General features: G+C 41.4%; 1 protein-coding gene across 1 annotated transcript in view; it reads right to left on the bottom strand.

Moving 5' to 3' along the window:
* Nucleotides 1-25,133, bottom strand: part of DOCK5 (dedicator of cytokinesis 5) — a 134,223-nt gene that overhangs the window by 75,159 nt on the left and 33,931 nt on the right. Inside the window, exons 3-10 of the mRNA XM_087706193.1 lie at nt 22,507-22,547; nt 16,186-16,241; nt 15,436-15,532; nt 13,224-13,372; nt 8,809-8,944; nt 6,187-6,344; nt 4,473-4,554; nt 1,049-1,178 (exon numbers count right to left, since the gene is read on the bottom strand). Of these exons, the coding sequence (XP_087562319.1) occupies nt 1,049-1,178; nt 4,473-4,554; nt 6,187-6,344; nt 8,809-8,944; nt 13,224-13,372; nt 15,436-15,532; nt 16,186-16,241; nt 22,507-22,547 (849 nt within the window). The remainder of the gene's footprint in view (nt 1-1,048; nt 1,179-4,472; nt 4,555-6,186; nt 6,345-8,808; nt 8,945-13,223; nt 13,373-15,435; nt 15,533-16,185; nt 16,242-22,506; nt 22,548-25,133) is intronic.

The raw sequence follows: 25,133 nt of genomic DNA, 5'->3' as shown, positions 1-25,133 counted from the left end.
TCTTGGACAAGGGCTCTGCATCAGAGGCAGAGAGGGAGTCAGGGCAGTCTGACAGTTATCAGCTGCCTTCGGAGTCAGGCATCAGTGGGGCAGAAGAACAGCTGGAGCCTGTTCCCAGTGTGCACATGCACAGAGCTGCCAGGAGAAGGGAACAGCTAAGGAACAAGGGTCAACTCGGGAGCAAAAGCCACAGGTGGACGGTGAATGGCCGCCCCTCCCACAGGGAATAAAGAGGAGCGAAAGGGGAGGGGAGTTTGCAGAAGGCAATTAGTTCAATTCATTAGGGTGAAGATCTGTTCCTGACTTCTTGCCAAGTAATTGCTGCTACAGCGTGGCGTTTGGAAGATATCGGCCTGGCAGCTCTCCAAGCCTGATAAAGATCTGTAGTTGTAAAATCTCTGGAAAGACCAGGACTTTGCTGGAGAGGAATTCCCTTTAAACTAAATTAAGGGTTTTTTATCGGGATGAGGAGTCGGCTTCGTGACTTTTGGGAAGCCTAGGTCAGAACAGATTGATTTGATTTGATTTGATTTGTCTTGTATGCCGCCCACTCCCGAAGGACTCTGGGCGGCTCACAATAGACAAGGGAAAGGGGGAAAACTAGACAAAGACAACACTTTAAAAACAAAACCACAACATTCACAATTTCAGTGGGGCTGGATATTTCACAGGCCCCCCGGCCAGCTGGAGCAGCCAGGACTTGGTGGCTTTGCGGAAGGCCGGGAGGGTAGTAAGGGTCCGGATCTCGACAGGGAGATCATTCCAGAGGGCTGGAGATTGCAACGATGGGGAACAGATGAATCAGAAGCAAGACAGGGACAGCCATTTCCCATGTCACTGGAGTTTCCTGATGGATCAAGGATGAGGAAGACCACTTCAACTCTGCAGTAGAGAAAGGGCCTTTAACTTGCTTTCATCTTCTTATCGTGTTGAACCTCAGCATGCAAATGGCCAGATGAAGAACAAAGCCCAGAACTTCAACCGTTATTTTCCAGTACACATTTGTTGAAAAGAAGACCTTAGCACCACCACCACCCAGTCCTTGTACCTGCTACTCCAAAAGGTCTCCGGAGGCCACAAGTATGCTTCTTGCCTTCTTTCAACTCCATGTGGCCAACTCGTACTATTTGACACACTAGGCTGACCCGAGGCCGGATCAAGTCAGAACTGCTGAGATCCTGGCGGGGCAACAAAAATAATCGTTGAAGTATAAAATAACTTGGGGCATATTGAATTGGCCTAGGAACACATGGAAAGAATCTTGTTTATTTATTTATATCCCTTTATTAATTTTATAAATAATTCAAGGCGGCGAACATATCCAATACCCCTTCCTCCTTTTCTTTTCCCCACAACAACAATCCTGTAAGCTGAGTTGGGCTGAGAGAGAGGGACTGGCCCAAAATCACCCAGCTGGCTTTCATTAATAAGATAGGACTAGAACTCATGATCTTCTGCTTTCTAGCCTGATGTTTTTATCATTAGATCAAACTGGTTCTCTTATAGAGAAAGAATCTCTCTCTTTCCTCCCTCCTTCCCTCCTCCTCTTCCCCTCTATCCAACTATCCATCCATCATGTCTTCCTGCCTGCCTGCCTGCCTGCCTGCCTGCCTGCCTACCTACCTACCTTCTGTATCTATATTATATGGTCCAAAACACATGAATGTGTGTAGCTTCCTTCCTTCCTTCCTTCCTTCCTTCCTTCCTTCCTTCCTTCCTTCCTTCCTTCCTTCCTTCTTTTCTTTTTTTGCCTCTATATCAGCTTTGACTCCGGGTGATTGCCTGGACTAGTCTCCACAATTTTCTTGGCAAGATTTCAGAAGTGGTTTACCTCCTTCCCAGGGCTGGGCTGGGACAAGGTCACTCAGTTGGTTTTGTGCCTAAGGTAGGACTAGGACTAACATTTGTGGTTTCCTGGTTTCTAGGCTGCAGCCTTAACCATTATGCCAACCGGGCTCTTGTGCCAATTTCTATTAGGAGTGTTCAAATGACCAGCATTTATGCAAGGAGTATTTTTTTTTTGTGCCAAGGGGAAATGAATCAGCAGAACGAGCTTCTACTTTAGGTTTGCCATCTTTATTAGCTAGATTAAGTAGATTCACTCCTCCTCCTGCTTGTTACAGCGGAAATACCTCTGTCTCCTGGACTTTCTGCCAAAGTGAAATTGAAAACAGGAATGGACATTGTTCCAACAACTGTGAAGCAATATCAATTCCCCTATAGCTCCACGGATGGAAAGAAGTTGGGGTGAATTAGGCAGGAGGGGGGAGGGTAGTTGTTGCTGCCAAGTTGCCCCAAATAAATTGGGCTAAATTGGTACAGGTAGCTTTCGACTTATGCCCAAATTTTCTGCTGCTAAATGAAACATTTGTGAAGTCAGTTTTGCCCCATTTTATGACTTTCTGGCCATAGTCATTATGTGAATCATAGTTAAGTGAATCTGGCTTCCCCATTGACTTTGCTTGTCAGAAGGGTGCAAAAGATGATCACATGACCACAACCAGTTGCCAAACATCCGAATATTGATCATGTGACCATGGGGACGCCCTAATGGTTCTTAAGCGGCTTCCCCATTGACTTTGCTTGTAAGAAGGTCGCAAAACAGGATCCCAGGACCCCAGGATACTGCAACCATCATAAGCATGAATCAGTTGCCATTTTGATCACGTGACCATGGGAAGATGGCATTATTTGGCCGATGTTAAGAATGCTCATTGCCCAGCCCTGTTGTTGTGATCAATAAAACTAACTTTCTAATGCAGAACCTTGCCTAATGATTACATTACTGTACACACTAGCTTTGTTTTTTGTAAAAATGTTTTTAATTTTTATTTTTAACACACATATAATCCAAAGTGTACCATTACACCTTAACAAACATTTTTTTAAAAAAATATTCAATATATCAATTCCTTTTACCATCAAGCCACATCACCTTTCATTTGCCTTTCTGCTTTCCATACACCTTATTATAGTCTGTTTCATCTTCAACCTTTCTCCTCTCCCTCTCTCTTCCTCCCTACCTCCTTTCTTCCCTCTGCCATCTCTCTCTCTTCCCTACTTCCACTTGCTCTCTCCCTCTCCCCTCTTTCCACGCCTTCCCTCTCCCCTTCTCTTTCCCTCCCTTCTGCTTCCCTCTCTCCTGTCTCCTCTCTCTCTCTCTCTTTCCCTTTCTTTCCCTCCCTTCCACTCTCTAATTTGCATGGTGTATTTCAGTGTCTCAAGCTCCATTTAATATTAGTGGCATTAATAATTATATTCCAGAAAATATTTTCCATATTGCTAATTTTACATACCTTCTCCTTGTAAAGTATACTTATATACAGGTTCCATTTATTTCACCCCCCCAACCCCCCCTCTTTTTTGGCTGAAGTGTGAGCTGGGTTCAGGTTTCCAGCTATTCTTACAATACTATTACATAGTTATACATCATTAAGCGCCCATATTTTTTAAGCCTCGTATACACACTAGCTTTTAAAGTAATTAAATTTTCCAACCCTTAACCATAAGCATTATTGGCTATGACTGGAGGCAATTCTTCAAGATTTAAGGTAAGCTCCCCCCCTAAAATTGAAATATTAGGGGAGAAAACAGACCAAATATCCCAGCCTATATGCCAGGGGTACCAAAGTTTTTCTGCCTCTTTATGTATGTTCAGCTCCCAAAGATTAATTACATGAAAACAATTTAATAAATGCTACTTTAACTAAATAGGGGGCGCAGTGTCAATCAGAAAGCTCGGCAGTTCGAACTCCCAGCACCGTGTAACGGAGTGAGTTCCTGTTACTTGTCCCAGCTTCTGCCAACCTAGCAGTTCGAAAGCATGTAAAAATGCAAATAGAAAAATAGGGACCACCTTTGGTGGAAAGGTAACAGCATTCCGTGCGCCCTCAGCATTTATTCATAGCCACATGACCACAGAGACATCTTCGGACAGCCCTGGCTCTTGGGCTTTGAAATGGAGATGAGCACTGCCCCCTAGAGTCAAGAACAACTAGCACATATGTGTAAGGGAAACTTTACCTTTACCTTACTTTAGCTAAAAATACTCTGAATAACAGCAGTGGACAATCCAATTGACTTTTGGGATTCAATATTAACCACTTTGGAAAACCCTGAGATACACAGTAAGGAACATATTAAAATCAGAGATCAGCAATTGAGTGGCCGACTGGTTGGAAAGATCTGTTATCCAAGGTATGGCTGAGAATCAAAGCAGTCAGGTACAGGTTGGATGTCAAAATGACCTTTTTAAAAAGTTAGTTGGCTTTGTTATAGAGATAAATCCGAGACATCTTTCCAAACCATTGTGCTTCTTAGACAATGAAATAGATTATGTTGACCCTTCCCATTCACAGCATGGCTCCTTGCCCAATGACGCTATCACAACAAAGGTACAACAAAGGAACACAGTTATAAAAATGAAGTTATCTGCCAGTCAGTACAACCCAAAAGGCAAGGAGAAAATTTACCGTAAAGACAGCTTGAAGGTTGTTAAGCTTTTCAATTTCCTTCGGCATTCCATTGCTTCCCCAGCGAACCAGGTAGTTTTCACTAAAATAATAGTAATAATATAATAATAAAAGACCTGCAAATAGAAATAGAACGACTGTGGCAAAAGAAAGCAAAGGTAGTACTTTTAATATTGCAAATAGTAATACTGTAGGTGCTTTGAGCACAATCCCAAAACAACTGGAGGACCACTTTAACACTATTAGAAGTGACAAAATTACCATTGGTCTATCAAACACCTGTATCTGCCTGTCCCAGGTCCTTGGTAAAGACTCAATCTACTTATATATATTAAAATGTCTCTCTCTCTCTGTGTATTTTCCAGCATAACTCTGGAACACCTTGAGCAATTTCAACCAAACTTGATAGACAGATGACTTACTATTTGGAAAAACATACTGTGGGGGTAAGACACCCCTAGCCCCCCTCGGGGTGTGTGTTATGTTAAGATGCAGCCTGTTGTGCCTTAAAATGGCCTGTACTGTCCTGCCATAAAATGGCTTCTACTGTACAGTGCAGTGGAGTTGCCATGGTAATGGCTTCACAAGCACTCCATCAGGGGGCTCCCTCTGAGAAGGGGGAAAATCAACATTAGAAATTATGTTTGGTCTGGATGTTTCCCCCCTATAAATAAATACACGGGCAATGCCAGGTTATCAGCTAATAGGTGGATAAAACTGCCAAATCCAGTGCGAACATCTGGCTGACTGTGTGATGAACCATAAAATTGGACATGCTGTTGCTGTTCAGGACGTGCAAATCATTTTGCCCAGCATTAAAACAATGCCAAGGCAATTTTATGTCCAAGATGAATGCCAAAGGGAAACAGATTTTTCAGGTGCCTTTGGCTTTTATAGAAATAAAACAAGGAAGTCCTTCTGATCCTAAATTGCAACATATCGTGAGCCAGTTTCCAAAAGAAAAAAAGAGAGTGAGAAAATAAGGGCACGAAGAATTGCATTAAATGGAAATTATAGTGTTTGAGACTCCCACCCCCCCCCACTTAGAAATAAGATCAGCAAAGGAGAAACTGATAGAAGAGATAGATCTAAAGCACTAGCATATTGTTTACAACAAAATTTTCCCATTCCCATTATAATTATTCAATTATAATGGTTAAGCCACAAGTTCCTGCTTTGTTTTTCTTTTAATGAAAGGATAGTTGTTTTCTTCAAACTAAAAATCAGCTTTTCATCTTCATAACAGGCCTGTGTGAGATACAGCTAGTCCTCGACTTACAATACTTCATTTAGTGACTGTTCAAAGTCACAATGGCACTGAAGAAAAAGATTTCCTCAAATTTTTCCCACTTCTGACCGTTGCAGCTTCCCCATTGACTCATATTTATGACGTTTGCCGTATCCCAGGGTCATGTGATCAGCTTTTGCTACCTTCTGACAAGCAAAGTTAATGGGGAAGCCAGATTCATTTAACAGCCATCTTACTAAGTCAACAACTGCAGTGATTGACTTAACAACTGTAGCAAGAAACTTCATTAAATGGGGCAAAAACTTCCTTAAGAATTTTGGGCTCAATTGTGGTTTTCAAGGGCTACCTGTATTGTTAAGCACTGAAGTCATAATCAATCTTGGTGATTACAGTCAATATACTGCAACATACAACCAACTTTCCCTAAGACAGGTTTTAGAAAAAAGATTTTTACTAGCAACATACCTAATAAATTTGGATTGGTCTGGATCATAAAGGCTCATAAGCAGCTCTGCATCCTCACCAATATTGCAGACAAAATTCTTGAAATTGATGTACAGGCTGTAAGTGTGGGTATTATTAAAGATAGACTGTCCTCGTCGGTCTACATTCTGTTGAAGAGACTGGTTGGGAATAAGAGATTAAAGGAAATGTGAGAATGTAGAAAGAGCTAAATTATCCAATAAAGCTGTCTGTTTTTCCAGCCATGATCTAAGTAAGACTATTTTAGTTCCCCTAAAACTGAAAAGTGTGGCATGCTCCCACACCATGGCAACACGTATGCAGAATCAGGGCTGTGATTAAATGAATTTTGTGATCAACTAAAAGAAGATCAAAATATCTGAATACACACTCATACCTTCAGTAGTCAATGCATTTTTATTCATCCATCCATCTATCTAGCCATTAATTAATTAATTAATTCATTCATTCATTCATATTCTATAGCCGCCCAATTCAACCCAGTGACTCTGGGTGGCTTACAGTTCAAATTCTACTTATAAAAGCTGGGACTATTTTAAATGGATGGATAGATGGATGGATGGAAGGAAGGAAGGAAGGATAGATAGATAGATAGAGATGATAGATAGATAGATGATAGATAGATAGATAGATAGATAGATAGATAGATAGATAGATAGATAGATAGATAGATAGATAGATAGATAGATATAGATCGATATTCCAATTCTACTTCTAAAAGCTGGAGCTATCAAGCATCATCTTATAAAGAGACACCCTCTTTTCTCAGTTCTAAGATGACGCCAGGTACCACAATAAATCAACCATAATGTAAATTGGAAGTTTAATAGTAGCGTTAGAAAGCAGTACTTCACAGGAAGAGTAGTGGAAGCTCCAACCTTCCAATGGATGAGGTGGATCAAACATCACTAATTAAGATAACATGACAGTCATCTAATAAAAATAAAAGTAAATAAAATAGAAAAATGAAAGGAAGAAAGAGAAAGAGAGAGAGAGAGAGAAAGAGAGAGAGAGAGAGAAAGAAAGAAAGAAAGAAAGAAAGAAAGAAAGAGAGAGAGAAATATTCTACCTGTACATTCAAATCAAGAGATTAATCAAACAAAACTTCCAGAAAGATGAAGTTTTCATCTCATCACAGGGGAGTTTAATTAAACTTTCTTCCATGGATTAGCAATGCTAAGCAGCATCATTATTTTATTAACCTGCATTAAACCCAGCTCTATCTTATTTATGCTTGCAACATGAAGCAAATATCAGGAACTCCCTTTTGCTGTTTGATGAATTAAATCTGCCGGGCTTCAAATCCAGTCTAAGGTACATGTAAAAAGGCTGAATTAAACCAGCAGTCAGGGCTCAACAGGACTCAGGAAGATGGTTATACAACAGGGAAAATCTGAGCAAATTAATCCTTTCTCTACCATTGGTGAATGCACGTTCAGCATGTAATTTCCCCACTACACAAGAGTTCAGTCCTTAAACTCCACTCCAAATAAAGTACTGGATTTATTTCTGTTTTTTTTTTCACCTAAGGGACTCCTTCAAAGTGCTGCCATTGTTGAAATGTTCATTTAGGCCCAGAAAGGGATTCCAGTTCTTCTCCTCATAAAAAGAAAGTACCGTATTTTTCGGATTATAAAATGCACGTAGCTTTAGGGGAGGAAAACAAGAAAAAAAATCTACCTCTGCCTGCTAGCAATTTGCCTCCTTGAAACAAACAGCAAACAGCCTGTTTCAGTTTCAATTTCAGCACAGCCTGATTAGCACAAGAAAAAAATTCTGCCTCTGCCTCCCAGCAATTTGCCTTCTTGCAGCAAACAGCAAACAGTCCGTTGCAATTTCAGCACAGCCCGATTAGCACAAGCAGCTGATTGTTGGTTGGATTGGCCTCTTGCCGATCAGCTGTTTCAGGCTTCAGGGATTGCCATAGCCTATTGCCACCTCTGCCCGCCCCATTTTCGGCCTCCGCATCCCATTTTCACTCTCCACACACCATGTTTTCAGCCTCCGCAGGCCGCATTTTCCACCCAGAATGGGCGGTGGGGATCGGAATGGGAGGAAAATGAGGCACTTGGAGGCCAAAAATGGAGTGTGCAGAGGCAGCAATAGGCAATGGCAATCCCTGCAGCCTGAAACAGCTGATGGTCAGGAGGCTGACCCAACCGACACACTCAGCTGCTTGTGCTAATCAGGCTATGCTGAAACTGGCTGCTTGCTGCAAGGACGCAAATTGTTGGGAGGTCAAAGGATGGGGACTGGTGGGTGGGGCTACATTCGGTGTATAAGACGCACCCAAATTTTCACCCCCTTTTAGGGGGGGGGTGCATCTTATTCTCCAAAAAATACGGTACTTGTAAAATTTCCAGGTTAATCCTAGGCAAGCAGAAAGGCTGCTCACCATCCCTAAAAAAAGCACAGCAATTATTGATTGTACTGATATTGAAATGTTGAGACGGAAATACAAGTTCTGTTTGTTCAAAGCATAGCCTCACCACACACTTACATCATGTTATACCACTGTGCATCTCTTTTGAGTTTTCATTCTTGCATAGAGTTATTTCTGGCCAACTTCCTGATCAGGAAACAATATGCTTAAAAAAAAAGTACCTTTTCTTCTTGGATCCTGTCCTCAATTCTTTTGGATGCTGTCTCATGTGCTTTAAAGAGGGAAATCATGCTGGTAACATCTGGATCCAGTATGTTCCCATTATCATCACGCACCACCAGGTCCAGTCCCAAAATCCTTGCAAATAATCCAGAAAAACAAGGAGGTAATCAAGAGCAGAGGAGACATAGAAGAACAACACAGGAGAGCAAACTCATCAGGACAAAATTCAGCAGTCCATCTGCATTTGAAGACAGCAAAGTCCACATTCTGGACAGAGAGGAGTGCTGGTTTAAAAGAGGGGTCAAAGAGGCCATCTATGATAAAATTGTATAGCCCTCTCTCAACAAAGGGGGAGGATATATCACTATCTCTCTCCTGTTTACAATGCAGTCCTTTCAGCAATTCCAAGAAGGCTCCACATCCATTTGCACTATTCAAGTGACTTTGAGGGCACAGATAAACCTCCAAGTGGCCTCAATGACTCTGAGAGAGAGCGCTAATGACCAGATGACTGCAAGAAATATAAATCCTTCCCTTCTCCACCATTCAGTCAGAACTGAAGAAGCTTCTTGGATGAGAAGCGAAACGTCTTCAAGGAAAAAAACAGGAAAGTCCTGTTGCCTTTTGAAAAAAAGCACATTTGGGACAAGGGCAAAGAGAGAGACCTAAAAAATCCGGACAGATAACATTTGCCTCCTTAATGACAATAACTTTTCAATTAAACTAAGAACCCAAATCCTAGAGCCAATTATATCTATTTCCAGCAGGTGTTTTTAAAAGTCTTCTTTTATCGGCATATCACTGAAAGCAAACGGAACACTTCATATAAGGGAAAGTAACACAGCCCAGATTCGAGGAAAACGTGAAAGAATTTTGCATAGCTAAAGGAAGTATAAAGGTAAAAAGGTTCCCCTCTCACATATGTGCTAATCATTCCCGACTCTAGGGGGCAGTGCTCATCTCTGTTTCTAAGCCAAAGAGCCAGTGCTATGTGAAGATGTCTCCGTGGTCATGTGGCCAGCATGACTAAATGCCCAAGACACACAGAACGCTGTTACCTTCCCACTAAAGGTGGTTCCTATTTTTCTACTTGCATTTTTTACATGCTTTTGAACTGCGAGGTTGGCAGAAGCTGGGACAAGTAACAGGAGCTCACTCCATTATATGGCACTAGGGATTCGAACTGCTGAACTTCTGATCGACAAGCTCAGTGTTTTAGCCACTGAGCCACCATGTTCCTTGAGCCCCCACTCAATATGTCAATGTCTCTCTGTCTCTCTCTGTCTTTCTCTCCCTCTCTCTCTCCCTCCCTTCCTCCCTCTCCCTCTCTCTCTCTCCCTCCCTCCCTCCCCCTCTCTCTCTGTAAAATGTACATATGCCTTAATAATTTAATAACAAAATCTGGAACAGGAAGTAAGAAGTTCCCCACCGCAGAGATCCCACTTTAAGGGTAGCAGTATCCATGAGTTTTCCAAACTTTCCCCTATGCAGTTCTACAGTCATTTAGGAAGCTTCAAACAAGAACTGAAATGCTCAGCAAATGCTGCTGCTGAAGCAACATTCTGGCCCTAAATACATTTAGTATCCAAGGCAACTTTAACACTTATGGACATCAACTCCCAGGGGAATTCTGGGAATCAAAGAAGTCCACAGATCTTAAAGCTGCCAAAGTTGGACACTCCTGATCTACGGGTTTCTTTTACATTTTATTTCTTTAATCCATTTATTCTGCCTCACTTGTAGTCACTCTAAGCAGCGAACAAAACAAAACTGTGAACACGTACCAAACCAAAACATGACATAAACTAAATGGAAGAGAATGATGTTATCTGGTTTGTTAATGAAAACTACCAAGCTCTGAAAGCACCAAGGACCAAGAACCCCACATAAACAAAACCTCCAGAGTATCTGATTTGGATGGGCATTAATATCTGCAATAACTGAATGGTGCACAAAATCTGGATATTGCTAGTGTTGGATTCAAAGCATCCTTGCCTACTTGGGATCCAAATGTTGGACCTTTCTAGAGCCAATCTATATGAGGGCTGGATCGCTCAAGGTGGGCGATAGCCAAAGACCAGAATGATGCATGGCTATAACAAGACCCAGATGGCCACATCCAAACACTTAGCCCACTGCACCATCCCAGTAGAGGAGGAGGTGCAAAATTGGTAGTTTGCTTCTACTTTAAAGAGAACTGACACTTTATACTTTGTAGTTGCTGGGTGTACCCCCTGAAAAAGCTTTCCTAGTTATTATAACAGACTAGCTTACAAAAAAAGTTACTGTACATATATCCTGGAATCCCTGCCTGCACAGCTTTTAATCTAGTATCAGTCAAGGGAAGTTTGATAATCTTGCAGTATTGTTGGCAGCCACATGGAAGTAGTTTGCTATTGACATTTCTAGGAAGCTCTGCGACTTTCCAGCACAGTCCAAAATTTTGACATTTCATGGTAATCGCCATCCAACTATAATCAAACCTGATTCTGCTTAATTTCCAAGTCTCTCTTTCACACAAACATATGCATGAATGAATGAATGACGGTGGCTCATTGGCTAAGACACTGAGCTTGTCGGTCAGAAGGTCGGCAGTTCAGCGGTTCAAATCCCTAGCGCCATGTAATGGAGTGAGCTCCTGTTACTTGTCCCAGCTTCTGCCAACCTAGCAGTTCGAAAACATGTAAAAATGCAAGTAGAAAAATAGGAACCACCTTTTTGGGGTAAGGAATCTCTGCCTGCACAGCTTTTAATCTAGTATCAATCAAGGGAAGTTTGACAGTTTTGCAGTATTGTTCCGTGCACCTTCGACATTTAGTCATGCTGGCCACATGACCACAGAGATGTCCTTGGCTCTTCAGTACTCATCTCTTGAAATGGAGATGAGCACTGCCCCCTAGAGTCAGGAATGACTAGCATATATGTGCGAGGGGATCCTTTACCTTTACCTTTACTTTTATGAATGAATGAATGAATGAATGAATGAATGAATGAATGAATGAATGAATGAATGGAAAGGATAGGATAGGTGTGCAGACTAGAGGAATTGAGTTGTGGCTGCAAGTTCACCCTCCTACTCCTAGTTATGAAGTCCAACGTATTTAAAAAGTGCCAAGCAATTGGAGGATGTTTGTTGTGCACAAGGGAAAATAGGTGTCTGGTGGATTTGGGGGTATCTCCATCCTCTAGAGCTCTTTAGAATCAACATCTCCAGCACCTGTTCCTCAAGCACTAACTCTGGCGTCTGGACAACACTGTGCTTATTCACTCAATGTGCCACTTGTCCCATAATCTAGTGTGAAATCAGACTTGGCGTATCAACTATAAAGAAGTCTTTGGAAAAGGGCAGGAGAACAAAGAAAAGTGGGATCCAAAGTGAAATGGAAATAGAAAATAAAGTGTCACGCACACAGAAGTGGGATTCACAGCTTGATGGAAATAGACTTGTTTTTTTTTTTTAAATAGTATTTGTGACTTTAGGTATCTGGAAGATCCTACATGCAAACATATGCTGTGTGTAAAGGGGGGAGAAGGGGGTGAAAAATCTCTACCATGAACCTTGACTGAAAACATACAGTTTCAGATATCCAGCAGACTGCTGGTATCCACAGCTGTCAAGAGCAGAGAGGGATCTTAGTTGGTGGCAGAGGGCATACTTTGCAGCCACGATTGGACTCTTAGCCTTTATGAGATGAATAATGGGAGCTGACAATATGAGCATAACAGTAAATGAACAAACAGCCAAAACAAATAAGAAAACCAAATGGAAAAAAGTCAACAAAATATACTCAAGTAAGTAGACTGCTTTATACAGGTAGTCCTCGACTTACGATCACACTTGAGCCCCATATTTCCGTTGTTATGGTGAGACATTTGTTAAGTGAGTTTTGCCCCCTTTTACAAGCTTCCTTGCCACAGTTGTTAAGTGAATCGCTGCAGTTGATAAGTTAGTAACCCGGTTGTTAAGTGAATCTGGCTTCCCTATTGACTTTGCTTGTCAGAAGATCACAAAAGGGGATCCCATGACCTTGGGACACGGCGACCGTCATAAAGATGAGCCAGCTGTCCAATATCTGAATTTTGATCATGTGACCAAGGGCATGCTCCAAAGGTTGCAACTGTGAAAAATGGTCATGTCACTTTTTTCAGTGCCGTTGCAACTTTGAACAGTTACTAAATGAACTGTTGTAAGTCGAGACTACCTGTTTGGCCTGAATCCAAAGTCCACCTTTTTTGAAAATAAGTCCATAAACTCAAATTTTAGAGCTGGGCTCATGTGATCAAGGAGATTCTGATGTCAACAAGCTGATCCATCATATCTAGACGCAGTGAGAACATTTTCTTTTCACACTTTCACCTCTAGTTATTTAATTTGAGGATGTGACTGAAGTCTGAGAAAGACAGCCTGTATTACCTGTTGCCATAATCGATTTTGGCCGTGACTTTCTTCTTGAGTTCAGCCAACTCATCCTTGGGGAGAGTGCCTGATAGGATCTGGGATCGCCATTCAATCAGACTGTAGGTCATCTGTTGTACAGTGCGAAAGAGGGAGCTTTTGTTCTCCTAGAGCAGACAAGAAATGAGAAACAGAAAATTAAACAAATAACACAACAAAGGCATCCTATACTAATAGGAAACTCATGCCATTAGAAGAGAATATTTGTAGCTCAAGGTTGAACCTTGGTGCCCTCTTGAGTTTGGCTGTTTTCTTGCAGAAGCCAAAAATCAACACCCAGATAAGTAGATTAGGTAAAGGTAAAAGTTCCCCTTGAACACATGTGCTAGTTGTTCCTGACTCTAGGGGGCGGTGCTCATCTCTGTTTCAAAGCCAAAGAGCCAGTACTGTCCAAAGATGTCTCCGTGGTCATGTGGCTGGCATGACTAACTGCTGAAGGCACACAGAATGCTGTTACCTGCCCACCAAAGGTGGTCCCTATTTTTCTACTTACATTTTTACATGCTTTCGAACTGTTAGGTTGGCAGAAGCTGGGACAAGTAACGGGAGCTCACTCTGTTACGTGGTGCTAGGGATTCAAACCACTGAACTGACCACCTTCTGATAAACAAGCTCAGTGTATTAGCTACTGAGCCACCGCTAAGTAGATTAACACAGGATTAATACCAGACCGACAATCAATCAGTAAAGAATACCCCAAAGGAAATACCAACTCAAACAAACAAACAGTAAACAATAGCCTAATCAAGGAACCAAGAACACTCCCACCAACATTGACAGGGCAAGCCACATTTTTTATAAGCAGATAATTATCCACCTTCTAGCATTAATGATGTTACCTAGTTGGGTAATGAAATGTTTGCAAGAAACAACCAAACTCAAAAGACCCCACAGGAAACTCATAATCTTCCACTTATTCATTTCCCAAAAGGTTATTCTGAATCTGTTGTGGCTCGCCAGTGGCCCGAGGAGCTGGTGGCAGACTCAGACAGTGGGGAGGTTGGGGAGGAACATGGGCCAATTCTGGAGTCTGGGGAAGGCTTTGATGAGGGCTCTGCGTCAGAGGCAGGGAGGGGGCCAGGATGGTCTGACAGTTATCAGCTGCATTCAGAGTCAGATATCAATGGGGCAGAAGAACAGCTGGAGCCTCTTCCCAATGTGCGCATGCACAGAGCTGCCAGGAGAAAGGAACAGCTAAGGAATAAGGGTTAACTCGGGAATAAAGGCACAGGTGGACAGTGAATGGCCCCTCCCATAGGGAATAAAGAGGAGCAAATGGGGAAGGGAGTTTGCAGGAGACAATTAGTTCAATTCATTAGGGTGAAGATCTGTTCCTGACTTCTTGCCAAGTATTGTTTGCTACAGAGTGGCATTTGGAAGATATCGGCCTGACAACTCTCCAAGCCGGATAAAGGTCTATAGTTGTGAAATCTCATGAAAGACTGTTTGCCGGGACTTTGCTGGAAAGGAATTCCCTTTAACCTAAATAAAAGAGGCTTTATCAGGACAAGGAGTCTGCTTTGTGCTCTTGGGAGGCCTAGGTCAGAACAGAATCCAAATGAATCACCTATAGTATATATTACATCACTGAATAGGATGTATTTGGTTATATCTTCCTGCCTTTCCAATTTATCTTCACAAGTTCACACTCCACAAAGGAAGTATACTTGGTAACTTTCAGCCAGCATTGTTTACCTTGCAAGGTTGTTAAAAGAAAAACATGGATATAGATCTATGCATGCCAGCTTGAGTTTCTGAAGGAAAGGCAGGATATAAAGCAAAGTGTAACCACCTCTTTCTGGTTTCTAAAAATTGTTCCTATGGTTATAATAGCCCAAAAGAGCCGAGGTGGCGCAGTGGTTAAATGCAGCACTGCAGGCTACTTCAGCTGACTGTAGTTCTGCAGTTCGGCTGTTCAAATCTCACCGGCTCAGGGTTGACTCAGCCTTCCATCCTTCCGAGGTGGGTAAAATGAGGACCCGGATTGTTGTTGGGGGCGATATGCTGACTCTGTAAACCGCTTAGAGAGGGCTGAAAGCCCTATGAAGCGGTATATAAGTCTAACTGCTATTGCTATTGCTGCTGCTATTGCTAAAGCTTATCCACCTGAACCCATTGTTTGCTTTGGGAAAGAACTTATGGTGGCCCAGTAAAGAGAATTAGTACTTACCACATACAGCCTATGCCAGATCACTACCCATTCTCGCAAAGTAGAGGTGAGTTCTTGGACCAATGGAACTTCACTAGGAATTACTGTCTCATTTTGTCTATGGAAAAGTGGTTGAAATTATTGTTGGTAATTTAAGGTCTGCCCAACAAACTGTTTTTAGGACTTACTAGATTTACATATATACATGTTGTGCTTGCATGTCTTATTTATTAATATTTTAAGCCTCAGTGGCACAGTGGTAAGAATGCAGTACTGCAGGCTGCTTCTACTGACTGCCGGCTGCCTGCAATTTGGCAGATCGAATCTCACCAGGCTCAAGGTTGATTCAGCCTTCCATCCTTCCGAGGTGGGTAAAATGAGGACCCAGATTGTTGAGGGCAATAGGCTGATTCTGAAAACTGCTTAGAGAGGGCTGTAAAACACTTCTAAAATGGTATATAAGTCTAAATGCTATTGCTATTCTTCTGTTATTGCTTTAAACAAAGCTCCCAAAGTTTAACTTGGCTTATTCTGGATGTGGTCTGGGATTACCAAAAGGAAGCATTCCTCAGTCTCACCTGTCCATCTCCTGGACACTTTTTCATATCAGTTCTCAACAATTTTGTATAAATAAAACTTGTGAATACTGTATGAAATAATGCAGACAACTGTTTGCAGAACTCGATTCACAGAATGGAACCTGTGTAATTTAAAAAAAATAGAATTCTAGAATTTGTTGCACATTTTTTAAAAATGATCTTGGCTACTCACCCACCATCTTGCACCGTTGCCTCCTTGAGATGAATGTAGGTTGATGGGAAGATACCCTAAACAAAAGACAAAACAATCTATGACTTTATCAAATGGGTAGAGAATTATGAAAGCCAAGAAACTGAGCTTCAAGCTTCCATCACTGCAGGAACTCTAGCCCAACAGCTCTATTTACCATCATGGATGGCAAAATGATTACTATTTCCTATAATAAGTCAAAGATAGTTGATCTCAATCAATTTCTTCCTCTACTACTACAAGGAAGAAAAGTGAGTGACAAGTCATAAGCACAAAAAAAATCACAAACTCAGAGAGCCCCAGTTTCAACCCTGAGCTACAAATATCCTGTTCTATTGCTACTGTAATATTGGTTATGTGAAGTTCTCTGAACTATCAGAGACAAAGAGGCATCCAGTTTTGATCCCCACACTATTAAAAAAAAGATGTTGAGACTCTAGAAAAACGGCAGAGAAGAGCAACCAGGATGATTAGAGGACTGGAGGCTAAAACATATGAAGAACGGTTACAGGAACTGGGCATGGCTAGTCTAGTGAAGAGTAGAGCCAGGGGAGACATGATAGCAATGGAGCTGCCACAGGGAGGAAGGGATCAAGCACTTGAAGGCCAGACAAGGAATAATGGGTGGAAACTGACCAAGGAGAGATTCAACCTAGAAATAAGAAGGAACTTTCTGACAGTGAGAACAATCAACCAATGGAACAGAAGTAGCCTTTGGAAGTTGTGGGAGCTTCATCACTTGAGACTTTCAAGGAGAGATTGGACTGCCATTTTTCAGAAATGGTGTAGGGTCTCTTGCTTGATCAGGGGGTTGGACTAGATGACCTTCCAATTCTGTTAATCTGTTATACCATTTCCTTCTTTATATATCCTTCCAAACCTTTGCTTTTCCCCCCTCTTGTTGATTCTAACACTAGATCTGCCTCTTGGAATACCTACAGGATGCTATCTTCCTTACATTTAGGATCTAAAGCATGAGAGGTACAAGAGATATTAAACTTGTCCCCAGTTATTCTCCTAATCATCCTGAAAGTGTTTTGTAGGAAAGCTAGCATCACTGAGTGACTCAAAACCACAACAAAAAACATTGTGGGATGGTTTTATATTCTGGCAGGGAAAGGGGGCATATTTCCACAAAGAACTCCTTTCAATCCCAACTAAATTGATTATCACTGGTAGCTTTTAGAATTATACACAAGGAAGCTGTGCCAGCAGTTTTAATCCAAGAAGAATTCCTCTAATGTAAGGATCATGCTAATAAATATGATAATTAGTAAAAGAAGAAGAGGGTTAAGAGAAGAAATCCTTTCCTCTCAAAGCATTAGAGAATTCCAGTTTCCTCTGCTGGTCTTAATTTTATGCAGGTGGCAAGTCAGTTCTAGAGGAAGTGGTTATATTCATAAGCAGCAAAACTCTAATAAACACAAAACATGCAGTTTCCCCATCCCTTCCTTTAATTAACTCTGCCTCCAATATTTCATTAGTTTTCTACACAGTCTAATCACAGAGAAAGTCCCCTTCCTTGTAGATTGCATCAATTATTCAAATCATCCAACTTCAACTTTTTAAAAGATCAATCTTCATGCTTCAATTTGATGTCCAAATATAGATTCAAACTTATTATATTTTTTAGCTGTAAAGCCAATGCCAACAGTAGGCAAACAACTGTTTCTTTGTATTAATATACAGCATTTATTTAAGAAAAATTATATGGCCACCCAAATCACTCTCAGTGACTCCCATTGGTATATGCTTTGTTCCAGATAAATCAAGAGATATGAATTAAAGTTACAATCCTTCCCAAAAGCATGCTAGAAGCAAAACAGGACAACTTTTCATGTTTAGGGGCATAAATAACACACAAAGTTGATCAATGTGTCCTTACATAACTAGGCATGTTTCTTTTAATAATGTCAGTTTTGGAAAATCTACCTCCTTCTTAACGGTGAAATGAAAATGTTTTTACTTCTGGTTCTGTGGGCATGGCTTTGTGGGTGTGGCAGGAGAAAGATACGGCAAAATCTCAATTCCCACCACACTCTGGGACCAGCCAGAGGTGGCATTTGCCTCCAAACTACTCAAAATTTCCGCTACCAGTTCTCCAAAACCTGTCAGAATCTACTGGATTTAACCCCTGCTCCTTCCCCAAAATTGAACGTTTCAGATCCACCTCTCCATAATGCTTCTTAATCTTAGGCCACCAGCAGAAAAAGATTGGCTGCCATGTTTTTTAAAAGGCTCCAGTGATCTTTCATTCTGGTATCCCAGCTAAGTATCATTTCTGTGAGTGGAAGAACTGTTTATGCACATCAACAGCTCAAAGACTGAATGGGGAAGACCCCTTACTCCCTCAAAAAGAAAGTCTCTCCAGGAAGATAAATGAGCTGTGGATTAAAGATCTGAGGAAAACATTGCGAATGAGATCCCCAACCTCTTGCAAAGCTTACTTTGCTGTGGTGAATAATTTCCACGGATCAAGGCAGACTCAGTGACACTAATGCATTTCACACAGAGCATCGATATGGAAATGGCTCCAAGACAGTTTAAAGCTTTGATTATCCAACTGTGATAGAATGGAGAATATCCAAGAATGCAAAGTAGCTACTGTAGTTGGATTCTGGCTTGCTTGCTTGCCAGGGAAATCTAAAGGCATCTTTCCAGTCTGGACAGGATCTGGATATAGTTCAAAGAAAAGGAATTTGGAAAACAGAAAACCAGTTCTATCACATCTCCCAAAGTGAAGTGTATCCCATGGAAAATTAGAATGGTGCCCTAAATATTGTACTGAATCCAGGAAAAAAAATCATAATTCAAGTAATTATGGATGGGATGGGAAGGGATGAGAAGGGAAAGGAAGGGAAGAGAAACCCTATGGATTTGTCAGAAAGAAACTTTTCAAAATTTGAGTGAAATGATCATTAATTCCAGAACTCCTATTAACTGAACAAAACTCCTAGAATACAGTTGGCAATCTGTGGCTCAGAGTTCCCCTTTTTCCATATCCTTGTAGGCCACCGAGGGTTGGGTTCCTGTCAGTTTTAACCTCTTCTATGAGGTTCCACAAATCTACAGTGCCGTTAAGAACCGGTTCCAGCTCCCTCCCCCCACCCGTCTGCACATCATCAAGATGAAGAGCAAGAGGAGGAATTCTGGGAGGAAGTTTTAAAGCTGTAAAGTTTGAACATCCCTGGGGTGTTTTTTCCTAAATGGTTAGGGGTGCAAAGGTCTTGTAACTTGACAGCTTTAAGACTTGCATGCTTCAATGCCAGAGTTCCTGAGCCAACATGACTGGAGGAGGAATTCTGGGAGTTGAAGTCCACACGTCTTAAAGCTATCAAGTTTGAACACCCCTGGGTTTTATTTTCTAAAGGGTTAGGGGTGCAAGGGTCTTATAACTTGACAACTTTAAGACTTGCGTGCTTCAAATGCCAGAGTTTCAGAGCCAACTTTTTGGTTGCTAAGCAAGAGCGTTTTTAAGTGAGTTTCACCACATTTTACAAGTTGGCCACGCCTACCCAGTCACATGACTGCCAAGCCACTCCCACTCAGTCACATGGCCATCAAGCCGCTCCCACCTGGTCACATGGCTGGCAAGCCACTCCCACAAAGCAGGCCACACCTACAGAAGAAGTTCTAAAAAGTTTTTGAAACCCACCACTGAGGCCACCCCATAATTTAGTAAGATCAGTGCTGAAAATTGTTGCATCGGCACTAAAACAGCAGGCAGTCTTTGGGGGCAGGGAGCATTTTTGGGATTGTGACAACCCCCGGCACATAGTGCACCCTACCAAAGTGAGGAGTATGGCTCAAGAAAAGGGGTCTCCAGCCTTGGCAACTTTAAGCCTGGAGGACTTCAACTTCCAGAAGTTAAAGTCCTCCAGGCTTAAAGTTGCCAAGGTTGGAGACCCCAGCTCAAGAACACTGAAAAAGTTCAGGCTGGCTGAAGCCGATGAGATCTTCTAAGTGAGAAATTTGAAGGTGGAAATGGCAAGAGTTACGAAAGAAGCATAGACACTGTGCAAAGAGTGTAAGATATAGAGAAGTTTAACAAACAGTTTTGACAAAAACTAGTTTTAGTGACATTTTTTTTTCTCACGTCATGCCTTTAATTATTTTGTTGGATTAAGTCTTATTCCCTTTCTGCATTCTTTATAGAATACCTCACTGGTAGAACTTTTCACTTTGCCTTAAGAAGATGGAATAAATCAAAATAAATTTTGCATTATGAAAAATTGAATTTTTCATAATTGAGGCAACACAAATATGGACTCATTTGCCTACTTTGCGTCATAATTTTTTTAAATCAGTTACAGTGACTTACTTAAACACACCCACATCCTCCATAGTCCTTAACCGCCAAAGTAGTTAAATGTGACCTCAAAATCTGGCTGCATGTGCCCCTTAGATTGAATGCTGCAAACATTCCTCATAATCCAATTATCCACAAACTGGTTCTATTTCTAATCCAGGCTTTTGCTGTTTGCACACCTGTCTTGAAGTCTGCTCCTGGTAAAAGAGCTTGCTGTTAGATCGTCACACTGTTAACAAGATTTAACTCTTAACTCAATTTGTCTCAACTTCTACCCTCAAAATGATGCTATAGGACACTGCACACCAGAACTAGACACAAGCAGAGTTTTCCCTCCGAATGCCACCACTCTGCTTAACAACTAATTCCCACAACACTGTCAAATTATTTACTAAGACTCAGTGGTGGGTTTCAAATTTTTTTAGAACCTCTTCTGTAGGTGTGGCCTGCTTTGTGGGAGTGGCGTGCCAGCCATGTGACCAGGTGGGAGTGGCTTGTCAGCCATGTGACTGGGTGGGCATGGCCAACTTGTAAAATGTGGTGAAATTCACTCAACAATGCTCTTGCTTAGCAACCAAAATGTTGGCTCAGAAACTCTGGCATTTGAAGCACGCAAGTCTTAAAGCTGTCAAGTTACAAGACCCTTGCACCCCTAATCCTTTAGAAAAAAGAACCCCAGAGGTGTTCAAACTTGACAGCTTTAAGACTTGTGGACTTCAACTCCCAGAATTCCTCCTCTCGCTCTTCATCTTGATGATGTGCGGACGAGCGGGGGGAGGGAGCTGGAACCAGTTCTAAATGGCATTGTAATTTGTGGAACCTCTTCTATAGAAGAGGTTAGAACTGGCAGGAACCCACCCTGCTAAGACTGTAATATTATTATTATTCTCATCTTTCCTAGGACCTATCTCTTCCTACTTGTGACTATAACCATGTTACTTGTACCTTTACAATTTATATTGTTTTGTTTCCTAGTATTATTAGTAACCTATGATTATCACTAAGTGTTGTATCTTATGATTCTTGATGAATGCATTCTATTTTATTTTTGTTTATGTACACTGAGATCATATGCACCAAAGACAAATTCCTTGTGTGTCCAATCACACTTGGCCAATACAGATTTCTATTCTATTCTATTCTATTCTATTCTATTCTATTCTATTCAACTTGCAGAATAATTTCATTGTATCCTCATTTTTTCATAATCTGTTGACTCCTAGCACTCTTCAAGGCATCTGAGAAACCAGACATGTTCCCGTCTCATGAATTAACTATTGGTATGCCTTCTTGGTCCTTTTCTTGCTTCTTTTACCAAATAGTGACCTCAGGGCCTCAGCGAGCCAGCTTTTTAAATCATAAAGGCCAGAAACACAATGATCTATTTTATTTCCCTTCTGCTTAATTAATATCGAATTGCAATAGTGGCGAATATCTGTAGCTTGGGTACAGGGTGAGGGTTTGTTCTTAGCGCTTGTGGTTTGGTTTCTGAACATTTTGTTCCATCACAAGAACCATCACAAGACACACTGATGACTCACGGCTGACCCAACACAAGACCCCCTCCCTTGACACACCCACACCTGAAGTCCTTATAAACAGAGGAACATCAACACTGACATCCCCTAAACTCCCCTGAAGATGTTACCTAGCCTGGTAACAAAACGTTCAGAAACTCACCCACAAGCTTGGAGAATGAACTCTCCCCCTCATAATATTGAATTATTGCATGGCTAAGTGCTGAGAGGTTTTTGATACTGATTGAAAAGCTGTTAGATAGGCAGCAAGATCACAGAAATGTAGAATGCATAAAGCCCCAAAATATTCTTTTTAAAACACTACCACAATTTAGGAAAAGCTTGAGAGAAAAGAGATGTGACAGAAGACTGATGGAAGATGAAGTTGCATCAGGAATGCCAAATAAATTTTAAGAACAAAGATTCAGAGGAATTAATGTATAGACACAAGGGGGAAAATATTTGGAGAAGTTGTACCTTTTTGGATTTATTTCGAAGACTGTAGCCTCTGTACCAGTCTGTCAAGGAAGAAGAAAACATACACAAAAATGATTTCACAATCATAAATTATTTTCAGAATTTAGTGAAATGATTCTACAAAGATGCACTTTTTAAGCATGGAACTAATTTCAACAACCCTCAATTAAAATTTCTTGCAGGCAAGCTATTTAAATTTCAGTCAAAATTCAATTCACACTGCAATTTACACATGTTTGAATTCAATTACTTAAAAGGTCGTATACAGATCTTTTCTCTTTCTTGACTGTTTATAAACTTTGGGCTACATCCCTAATGATTCAGATGTTGGCTGTTGATTTGTGCTAAAGGTAAGGGTTCCCCTCACACATATGTGCTAGTCATTCCCGACTCTAGGGGGCGATGCTCATCTCCGTTTCAAAGCCGAAAAGCCAACGCTGTCTGAAAACATCTCTGTGATCATGTGGCCAGCATGACTAAATGCCGAAGGTGCACGGAACGTTGTTATCTTTCCACCAAAGGTGGTGTTAGGCCTGCAGTCATATTCCTTTTAAGGATCTTTGGTCTGCCACACTCTCTATTATTTCATTATGCTGTTTCATTAGTGTAGTAATTGGGAGGGGGAATAGAAAGGAGTAGAATTGTGGAATGTGTTGTTGTCATTCCTTTCTAGAAGCCCAAGATCGTCTTTTGTCTCCACACCTCTGCAGCTGACCGGAACCAGATGGGTGGAGATGCCAGCGTGGCCGAAGAAGGTTGGCCCATGTGATGGATTTATGGGTGTGGGGATAAGATCATAAACTTTCAACTGGGTGGAATCCCAGGAAGTTTTTAGATTTGGGATTCCACAGTTTGTGCTAACATGTCTGTCTTATTAAATTGGAACTTTAAGGATAATTCTGCCTTGGACTCTGATTTAATTCTGCTGATATTTGGAACGCTGACAGGTGGTTCCTATTTTTTCTACTTGCATTTTTACATGCTTTTGAACAGCCAGGTTGATAGAATCTGGGACAAGTAACAGGAGCTCACTCTGTTACACAGTGCTAGGGATTCGAACTGCCAAACTGCTGACCTTTCTGATCGACAAGCTCAGCAGCCACTGAGTCCCTTAAACAATTTGTGCTACACTTCCTAATATAATCTGTGGATGTCTTGAGTGTGCTTTTATTTATACTTTTTTTTAGAAAAATGAAATCAGAGTATGAAATGGTCCTCTACTGCACTGCTGTTTCTGGGACTGGAAGGAAGAGGGGAGATCTCAACACAGAATATCCAACTTAATTCAAGAAGTCATGCAAAGCTTTAAACAAGGCAAGTGGTGTCTCCCAGATGGATGCTGTCATTGCTGTGAACAGTCGTCATTAAGAAATAAACAAGCCAGATGCCAGCTCCGGCCCTTTTCAGCCTGGAACAAACTGTACCAGTTTCAGCTCATTTGATAAATTCTGCCATGGACCACAATAGCCATTGTGACACACACACACACACACACACACACACACACACACACACACACACACAGTGGCTCCAAGCATCTCATGGCCAGATATAGAAAACTCTCCAAATTAGAAAGTCCAGGAATTCAACCAAGCAAGTTAGACATAAAACAGATGTGATAACTAGAGATGCTATCAGGAGTTCTTATTTAGGTCTCTAGCTGGCCAGATGTGCCTGTTCCATGTGTGTTCCAAAGACTCCCTTACATTCCTCTGGTATGATTCTCATCTGGTCTCATATATTTAGCATTCAATGTTTTGTTTAGTTGCCTCTTTATTGGAGCTGTTAACTTCTCTCTTAAGTCTTTTCTTCCCTTCCCTTCCCTTCCCAATTCTGTTCCTTCCCTCTTCCTTTCCATTCTTTCCCTTTTCCATTCCTTCCCTTTTTTCCCCTTTTCCATTCCTTCCCCTTCCCTCTTCCATTCCTTCCCATCCCTTTTCCTTCCCTCCTCCCCCCTCTTCCATTCCTTCCCTTCCTCTTCCTTCCCTTCCCTCTTCTGTTCCTTCCCTTTTCTTCCCTCTTCCATTCCTTCCCCTTCTGTTCCCTCTTCCTTTCCTTCTGTTCCCTCTTCCTTCCCTTTTCCATTCCTTCCCTTTTCTTCCCTCTTCCATTCCTTCCCCTTCCTTTCCCTCTTCCATTTGTTCTCTTCCCTCTTCTTTCCTTCTCTTCGCTCTTCCTTTCCTTTCCTCTCCCCTCCCCTTTCCTCTCCCCCTCCCTTCTTATCTCCAAAACCTCCACTGAGTTGTGAATATTATAAATCTGGTTGCATCAGGATTCTTAGAAAAAAGTGTATCCTATTAATATAGACATTTGCCATAAAAAGCAATTGCAGATAGGCAGATATAAATGATAACTTCACAGCAGGGCTTCCAAAGTTGTATCAATGACATAAGGATCTATGAAATCTGGGAATGTTCAAACATAATAAATAATCAGTGGAGACCGGTTTTCCTGCATTAAAGTAGAAGTCAGCCATTAACTGCCTGGTCTTCACACTTTGCACAGCAACAACTATCAGCTAAATAAGGAAACAAATTCTTGAATCTGCCTCTGAACTTTGGCCTTATTCATTTGAATGAATGACTCAGTCCGTCCACTGAGATTTGGATAAAAGCTGGATAAAATTA

This window comes from Thamnophis sirtalis, unplaced genomic scaffold, assembly GCF_051295495.1.
Source record: "Thamnophis sirtalis isolate CommonGarterSnake01/CBP01778 unplaced genomic scaffold, rThaSir2_p1.2 scaffold_2, whole genome shotgun sequence".
NCBI classification, from domain to species: domain Eukaryota; kingdom Metazoa; phylum Chordata; class Lepidosauria; order Squamata; family Natricidae; genus Thamnophis; species Thamnophis sirtalis.
This window is presented reverse-complemented; position numbering and strand designations above follow the sequence as displayed.